Source organism: Aethalodelphis obliquidens, unplaced genomic scaffold, assembly GCF_003676395.1.
Source record: "Aethalodelphis obliquidens isolate GAN/ISIS:26980383/991018 unplaced genomic scaffold, ASM367639v1 scaffold43, whole genome shotgun sequence".
In the NCBI taxonomy this organism is placed as follows: domain Eukaryota; kingdom Metazoa; phylum Chordata; class Mammalia; order Artiodactyla; family Delphinidae; genus Aethalodelphis; species Aethalodelphis obliquidens.
This window is the reverse complement of record NW_020837987.1, coordinates 8,104,688-8,113,265: the sequence shown is the minus strand read 5'-3', so window position 1 is coordinate 8,113,265 and position 8,578 is coordinate 8,104,688. Positions and strand designations below refer to the sequence as shown.

The 8,578-nt window shown below is 48.5% G+C and overlaps 1 protein-coding gene across 1 annotated transcript; it reads right to left on the bottom strand.

Annotated features, from left to right (window-relative positions):
- Positions 1-62: 62 nt before the first annotated feature.
- Positions 63-8,546, bottom strand: NFKBIB (NFKB inhibitor beta). The gene is made up of 6 exons (XM_027079487.1): positions 8,265-8,546; positions 2,626-2,731; positions 2,210-2,543; positions 1,318-1,406; positions 970-1,227; positions 63-211 (listed from the first exon to the last, which is right to left on the bottom strand). The coding sequence occupies exons 1-6, from the start codon at positions 8,441-8,443 to the stop codon at positions 116-118; spliced, it is 1,062 nt and encodes a 353-aa protein (XP_026935288.1). The 5' UTR covers positions 8,444-8,546; the 3' UTR covers positions 63-115.
- Positions 8,547-8,578: the final 32 nt, after the last annotated feature.

The following is an 8,578-nucleotide window of genomic DNA, read 5'->3' as shown; positions in this document are numbered from 1 at the left end:
GTAGCACTTGATTTTAGAGGGACAGGAGCTGAGGAGTGGGCGGGAGGCCTGGGAAGGAGACTGTTGTCAGAACTGGGATTTTTTTATTAAATTGGAAACTCTATTCACAATTAAGTCAGATGGGGTCATCAGGGAGCGGTTTCGAGGCTGGGGTGGGAGGTAGCTGGTTTGGGCTCCGGCCACTGTGGACCACGATGTCGTCATATTCATCCTGGGGGCAGAGGGGGCCAGGCAGAGGGGCTCAGGTGGCTGCCACCTTGCCCGCTGCCCAAGTTCTCCCACCCACCCTGAGAACCGGGTGCTGCCTTGAAGCCCAAGTTCCCCGCTCCCAGTTCAACTTCCCTGCTTCTAGTTCTCTAAGCACCACTTTCCAGGTCACCTGTGTTCTCCCAGCACTACTGCCTGGGCTCCAGCCCTGCTGCCTCTCCAGCCCTTCAGCCGCCGCAGCCTGAGGTCTCCCCCTCCGCCCCTTCCCTCTGCCTCTACCCAAATTCCTCAACCCCCACCGTTCAACGACAGCCCCTGCCCCCAGCAGTGTCTCTGCTGCCTGGGTTCTCCAATGAAGCCTCCTCACCGCTGGCTTAGGTCTTTCCCCACCGCTGCCCGTGTTTGAATCACTGCTGCCCAAGGTCATCTTCCCACAGCCTAAATTCTCCAGCTCTTGCTCCCACAAAACAACTCCCCACGCTGCCACCCTCTGCTGCCTATGTTTACCAACCACTAGGACCAAGGTCTTTCCTCTCCCTCTGCCTGAGTTCTACCTCTGCCACTGCCTGAGTTCTCCCCGCCACCTCTGTCCAGGTCTCCCCTGATCACTGTCTGGTGTCACTTTCACTGCTGCCTGAGTTCTCTAATCACAGCAGCCCAACGTCAGTCTCAACGTGCTGCCTAATTTCTCTTCTCCCCCTTCCGCCTGCCCGTTTACTCTGACCCCCAAGCTGGGCCACCCAGTCTTTCCTCCTGACTCACGCCCTCGTCCCCGCTGTCGCTGTCGCTACTGCTGCTGCAGGGGCCGGGCTTGTCCTCGTCCTCGGGCTCAGGGGCTCCGTGTGCACGGAGGAGGCGGGCGAGGATGGGGTTGGTCCGGAGCATGGCGCTGCCGAGTGGGGTGCGGCCACCGTACATGCGGGTGGCGGGGTTGGCACCGGCCTTCAGGAGAAGTTCCAGCACATCGGCTGCCTGGGCCTCCACTGCCAAGTGCAAGGGGCTGCGGCCACATGTGGGCTCCTGTGCGGTGCAGCAGAGAGGTTAGAGGAGACCCTGCCCCGCTCGGGGACGATCTCCACCCTGCCACGCCTTCTCCCTAGGGCAGCTCACCGGTTTGTTGAGGTCAGCTCCGGCCTCCCAGAGCAGTCGGACCATCTCCGCGTCTTTGTGGATGACAGCCACATGGAGTGGGGTGTGGCCTGGGGACAGAGTGACCTATGTCAGATGATGGGGGGGTGGGCCTGGGCCCCCAATGCCACGATCCTAGGGGATGGTTTTGTGGCCTGAGGGTGATGGAGTTTGGGGTCTGGCTCCTGAATGCCTGGGTGTATCAAAGAGGCTCCTGCATCCCAAATGCCTAAGTCTCAGGTGGTCTGGAACTTGCTGGTAGTGCCAATGCCTGGGTTGTGGGATGTCTGGGGCCCATGCGTGAAGAGCCCAGGGGCTTTGGACAGGAGGCCTGGATCTTGGGGCTAGGAGACCTGAGTCTCTGGTCTTACTTCACAAAGAACCAGGACCCCAAATTCCTGGGTCCTGAGTAGTTGAAGGGCCTATGACCTTGGGGGGTGGGGTGGGCCCTGAACACTGGGTCCCGCCCTTCTACCTGTGGAGGGGCCTGGTCCCAAGTAGTTGGGTGGGCTTAGAGACGGGGGAGGTGAGACTCAGATGCTAGGGCCCTGGGTAGACAAGGTCTATTTTCCCATGAGGCCTGGCTGAGGAGGGCTGTCCCTGAACTCCAATGTCAACCTCTGGGAACCTGGGCTGCCAGAGTTTCCCAGAGGGCTTGGCGCTTGAGTTCCCTTGTCCTGGGTGGCCTGGGGCTTGTGGTTCTCAATAAGCTGGGACCTGAGCAGGAGTCCTTGGGCCTGATGCCTGGGTTCCCTAAAGCCTCGGTATTATTTCCCAAGGGGCCAGGCTTTGAGTCAGGAGAGCCGAGCCCAGAGCCAGGCACCCTTACCCTGCCTGGGAGCCCGGGCCCTTCCCAGTGACAGAGGACACTCACCCTCATAGTTTTCAGCCTCCAGCTGCAGTTTCCAGTCCTCTTCACTCTCATCCTCTTCCTTCTCCAGGTCAGGTTCAGGGTACAAGGCAACAGAGGTGTGGTTGGTGTCAGGGGTGTGGTCAGAGCCCTGAGCGAGGTAGGTGTTGGGGACTCCCCTGGGGCACCGGGGGCGGGGCTGGAGCAGCACACGAGCGCAGGCGTGTGCCCCGACGCGGCAGGCCAGGTGCAGCGCCGTGTGGCCCCCACGCTCCGCCACCAGCAAGCTGGCACCCGCTGCATACAGCTTCTCCACCGTGGATGCCTCTTCCAGGATGGCTGCCAGATGCAGGGCTGTCTGCAGGAGCAGAAGGCAGGGGTTAGGGGGTCACACAGAGAAGCCTGGCCCCCAAGCCCTACGGTGCCTACGGGTGGCTCACCTGGCCCAGGTCATTCTGCAGGTACAGGTACTCAGTACCAGCGGCGAATCCTAGGAGGAAGTCCAGGAAGGGCTCGTGCTGGTGAATCACGGCCAAGTGCAGGGCCCTGAGGACAAGGACGGGGTCAGAAGGCAGAGGTCTGGCACTCTCTTTTTAGTTTGCTTGGGTGTTTGTTTTTTTTTTTTTTTGGTTTGTTTGTTTTACTTCTTATGAGGTCACGTACTCTAGCGTGCGTTCATTCAACAAACGTGGAGCACCTGCTGGGTGCTAGGCATCCTGACCACAGTTCTGGAACCAGCTGTCAGGAACCTGGGAGGGTCAGGTCAGAGTTAATTCAGCAAATTTGTTTAATCAATGTTTTGGTTTGGTTTGGTTTGGGGGTTTTGTGGCTACACCGCACGGCATGTGGGATCTTAGCTCCCTGACCAGGGATAGAACCCGAGCCCCCTACAGTGGAAGCGTGGAGTCTTAATCACTGGACCAGCAGGGAAGTCTCCAGTGTTTATTAAGTAGGACTTCTACTCCCTCCCAAGATGAAGTAACATGGACCAGATTTCACTCCCATCTCCAACCAACCAAAAAAAACCAGACATAATACAGTATATGAAACAACAGTTCCCAAGATACTGGACATCATGCAATGAATGACAGCAATTCTAGGGAAACAGGCAGCACAGTCGATGAGCCCTTCAGTTGACTGCCACAGCTTTCTGTCTTGAGAGTTTCCACGCCATGATGCAGAAAGGGGAACGCAGGCAGATTTGCCTGAGGTGAGGAGACAGAGCTGAGTCTCAGGAGAGCAAGGCAGCTGGAGTCACAGGACAGGGAACCAGAGAGGAGACAGCTGCCCAGGGATCGCAGAGGGGCCTCTTGAGTATTTAGAAGAATACTGGTCAGTGCAAGGGTGTAAGGAAACTACCCCAGGCTGGGGGAAAACCATCCAAAAGGATTAGAGAGATATGCCTGGTGCTCACACAGGGCCGGGACTAGGACAAACCCACAATTCACAGGATATTGGGTAGAATGCTCCGGAAGGTCTTACTTCATCAGTAATGAGGAATAATGAGCCCCAGATTAGGTGGGTGCTCAGGACCCACCTAACAAATCATAAAAGCAAAACCCCAAAGGATCAAACTACTTACAAGTAATTTAACCGCATCCCAGAACAATATTTAAGAGTATTTATAGGAATACAAAGCTAGCTAGCCTGACAAGGTAAAAATTACAATGTCTGGCATCTAATCGAAGATTAGATGGTTAAGAATCCGCCTGCCAAAGAAGCAGGAAAGCATGATCCATAGTGAGAATAATCAACACTGGACATTGACCCAGAAATGACTCAGACGGCAGAATTAGCAAACGAGAACATTCAAACTGTATCTTATACATTCAACAAGTTAAGTAGAGACATGGATAAAAAAAAGAAAAAAAAAAGGACTCAAACTGAACTCCTAGAGATAAAAACTACAGCACCTGAAATGAAAAAGACACTGGATGGAATTAACAACAGATTACACACTACCAAAAAAAAAAGATTAGCAAACCTGAGGACTTCACAATAGCAACTCTCCAGAATGAAACACAGAGAACACTTAAGAACGGAAAGGACATCAGTGAGCCGTGGGCCAACTTCAAGCGGCCCAGTCTATCCGTAACAAGTTCCTAAAGGAGCAGGGGGATAGAAAAAACGTTTGAAGAAATAATGTCTAGAAAGTTTTCCGAATCTGATGGAAACTATAAACCCACGGCTCCAAGAAGCTCTATGACTCCTGAGCACAAGAAATATGAAGTATACCGAGGCCCCACATGAAAAACCTGTTCAAAATCAACAACTAAGATAAATATCTTCGGAGCAGCCAGAGGAAAAGATACCTTAAGTATAAAGGAATAAAAGTAAGCACGACAGCAGGTTTCACAAAGGAAATAATACAGGAGAACACGATGGGGGCCACATCTTTAAAGTACTCAAAGACAGACTGTCAACCTAGAATTCTTTAACCCAGCAAAAATATCTCTCAAAAATGGAGACAAAATACAGCTGCTTTCAACTATACAAAAGGAACTCATCACCAGCAGACCCACATCACAAGAAATGTTCAAGGAAACCTGTAAGCAAAAGGAAAATGACGTCAAACGAAAATATGGATCTATACAACAGAATAAAGAACACTGAAAACAGTAACTATACGGGTAAGTACATAAGATTTTCTTTCTTAATATGTAAATTTCTTTAGAAGATAATTTTTTAAAAAGAACTGACTGTTTAAGCAAAAATTATAACAGTGTCTGGTGGAGTTTATAACACATGTATAAGTGAAATGTACGACAGCAATACAACAAAGGCCAGGAAGAGACAAATGGAAATATACTATTCTAAGGTTCTTTTATGCTATGAGAAGCGGAATCATATCACTTGAAGGCAGACCATAATAAGTTAAAGTGGCACACTATAAGCCCTAAAGCAGGAGTCAGCAAATTTTTCTGTAAAGGGACAGATAAATAATTCAAGCTTAGTGGACGACATGGTCTCTCTTTCACCTACTCAGCTCTCCTGTCAGGATGCAAAAGCAGCCATTGGCGATATGTAAATGAATGGGCATGGCTGGATTCCAACAGAACTTACTTTATGGCGTCTGCAATTTGGATTTCGTATAATTTTCACTTGCAATGAAATGTTTTTCTTCTTTTGATTTTCTTCCAACCTTTTAAAAATGTAAAAACCATTCTTAGCTCACAGCCATACAAAAGCAGGTAGCTGGCTGGATTTTGCCTGTCTTTGTTGGCAAAGACCATAGTTTGCCAACCTGTCTTTCAGAGCAATCACTAAAATAAAAAACAAAGAGTTAAAGGTAATAAGCCAACAAAAGAAATACAACGGGGCTTCCCTGGTGGCGCAGTGGTTGAGAGTCTGCCTGCCGATGCAGGGGACACGGGTTCGTGCCCCGGTCTGGGAAGATCCCACATGCCGCAGAGCGGCTGGGCCCGTGAGCCAGGGCCACTGAGCCTGTGCGTCCGGAGCCTGTGCTCCGCAACGGGAGAGGCCACAACAGTGAGAGGCCCGCGTACCGCAAAAAAAAAAAAAAAAAGAAAGAAAAGAAAAAGAAATACAACGGAACAAAATTTGCTCGTTCCAAAAGACAGAAAAAGAGGAAAAGGTAAACAAAGAAGAGATAAGTAGAAAACTAATAACGAGATGATAGACATAACTATATCAATAATTAAATTAAATGTAAATGGTCTAAAAGCTCCAATTAAAAGGTAGAAACTGTCAGATTGAATAAAAAAGCAAAACCCAACTATATGCTACCTACAAGTAACACCCTTTAAAATAAATTTTAAAATAGGTTAAAAATAAAAGAATGGAAAAAGATATACCATGCTAACACCAGTCAGTCAAAAGAAAGCAAGAGTGAAGGACTTCCCTGGTGACACAGTGGTTAAGAATCCGCCTGCCAATGCAGGGAACACGGGTTCAATCCCTGGTCCGGGAAGATCCCACATGCCACGGATCAACTAAGCCCGTGTGCCACAACTACTGAGCCCGCGCTCTAGAGACCATGAGCCACAACTACTGAACCCATGCGCTGCAACTACTGAAGCCCGTGCGCCTAGAGCCCGTGCTCCACAACAAGAAGCCACCTCAATGAGAAGCCCATGCACCGCAATGAAGAGTAGCCCCCACTCGCCACAAATAGAGAAAGGCTGCCCGCAGCAATGAAGACCCAACGCAGCCAAAAAATAAATAAATAAGACAGCATACACGAAAGCCCCTAACGTTGGCTAGCATAAAAAACAGATACTCAATGAAAAACAAGTTTAAAAAAAAAAAGAAAGCAGGAGTGAGTATTTTAATATCAGAGTAGATTTCAGAGCAAGGAATATTACCACGGATAGAGAAGATTATTTCCTAATGATAAAGAGGTCAATTAAGGAAGAAGACATAATAATCCTAAACATTTGTGCCCCTAATAACAGAGCGTCAAATTACACGAAGGAAAACCTGATAGAACAAGGAAATCCACAAATCCACAATTATTGTTGAAGATTTCAATACCCCTCTCTCAATAACTGATAGAACAAGTAGACAGAAATCATCAGCAAGGATACAGTAGACCTGAACAACAGAAGAACCAAAGAAACCAATATAACCTCTAACTGACACTTGGAGAACACTACACCAACAGCAGCAGAATACACATTCTTTTCAAGTGCACACACAATGGAATTAAACTAAAAACCAATAAAAGGAAGATATTTGGACTATCTGGAAACTAAATAACATACTTCTAAATAATCCACCAGCCAAAGGAGAAATCAAAAGAGAAATTAGAAAGTGTACTGAATTAAGTGAAAATAAAAACACAGCACACCAGAATTCGTGAGATACTGCTAAAGCACTACTCTGGGAAATTTACACGAAACACCTATACTAGAAAAAAAGAAAGGTCTCAAATCAATGACCTCAGCTTCCACCTTAAGAAAATAGAAAAAGAAGAACAAATTAAACCTAAAGTAAGCAGAAGAAAGTAAATAATGAAAGTCAGAAGAGAGATCAACAAAATAGAAAGCAAGAAAAAAAAAAACCTATAGAGAAAATAAATGAAACCACAGCTGGTTCTTTGAGAAGATCGGTGTTTCTTGAGTGCCTCCTATGGGCCAGGCACTGTTCCGTCACTGGGGATACAACTGTAAACACAACACACAAAAACCCCAGGGACATTCCCTCAGTTGGGCCTTTACAGCATTGTTCCTTCTACCTGGAATGCTCTCCCCAGATTATCTACTTATCTCACTTTCCTACTTTATTTTTCTCCAAAGAACTTACTATCTTCTGACATACCATTTTTCTTATTTTTTTTTCATTTTTCCATCTTTGTTTCTTCCTATCTTTCTTCTCTTCTGTCTCTCTTTCTTACTTTGTGTCTATGTGGCTTTCTGTTTCTTTCTTTCCTTCTCTCTTCTTTCTCTTTTGTTCCTCCCACCCTTCCTCCCTTCCTTTCTGTAAGTCTGTCTGCCCTGCCATCTATATACCCCCACTAGAATGTAGGCTCCACAAGTCATAAGTTTTTGTGCTTTCTTCACTGCCTTATCACCGGCACCTAAAACAGGGCCTGAAACGTTGTCGGTGTCGGATAAATATTTGTTTAACAGATGAATCCCTGCTGTCATGGAGTTTACATTTTCCGTTTGAATGTAAGGTTTGAAGATTAGTGCTCAGAAGGTGGGATCTTAGAGTCAAAAGCCAAGTATTAATTTCGGAAATCAAAATCTAATGCGTCTAAGTTAGGAGCTAAGGATCAAAGATCATATTTAGAGGTGAGATGTCAGGAGGAGCCTGCCTGAACTTCAGTTCTAACATAGGTCTCAGGACCGCAGTCAGGAAGGTCAAATCGAGCCTTGGATGTGGAATCAATCAATGGATGTGGAGCTCTGAGAACCAGAGTTCCAGAAAGGAAGAGGTTAGGATCAAAATTAGATTGGAAATTGATTTATCAAAGGTTAGACTTGGGGGTTAGAGGTCAGGGAAAGCATTAGAAGACAGATTTAGGATTGAGAGGTTGGGAAGTCAGGATCAGAGACTAATAGGGAGTCAGATGTGGGATTTTAGGGCCCGGTGTGGCAGCCTAAGGTTCACTCACGTGTCGCCATCCTCAGTGACGTAGCCAAAGACGAGGGGCGCCCACGACAGCCCCGGGCCCAGCTCCGCGCCTAGCCCCGGTCCTCCGGGGGCCGCCGCGTCCGGACCCAGAGAGCCCAGGCCGCTGTCGCACCATTCGTCGGCATCCGCAGCTTTCCCCAAGCACGCGACCCCGGCCATGGCCCCCAAAGCCTCAGGGGACCCCAGCGGCCGCCCGCCAGTCGCTGGGCTCTGCCTGGAATTCTAGCGCTTCCGCCCTGGGGGGAATTCCCCAACACGCCCCCTGACTCAGCCAATCAGACTGGGTTAAATAGT

What these genes read in the sequence shown, in the direction of transcription:
- NFKBIB (XM_027079487.1), bottom strand. Translation starts at nt 8,443, where the DNA reads ATGGCCGGGGTCGCGTGCTTGGGGAAAGCTGCGGATGCCGACGAATGG. An exon ending in GTCACTGAGGATGGCGACAC is followed by an intron (nt 2,732 to 8,264) that starts GTGAGTGAACCT and finishes CCTTGTCCTCAG; the next exon opens with GGCCCTGCACTTGGCCGTGA. An exon ending in GCGACAGCGGGGACGAGGGC is followed by an intron (nt 212 to 969) that starts GTGAGTCAGGAG and finishes CTCTGCCCCCAG; the next exon opens with GATGAATATGACGACATCGT.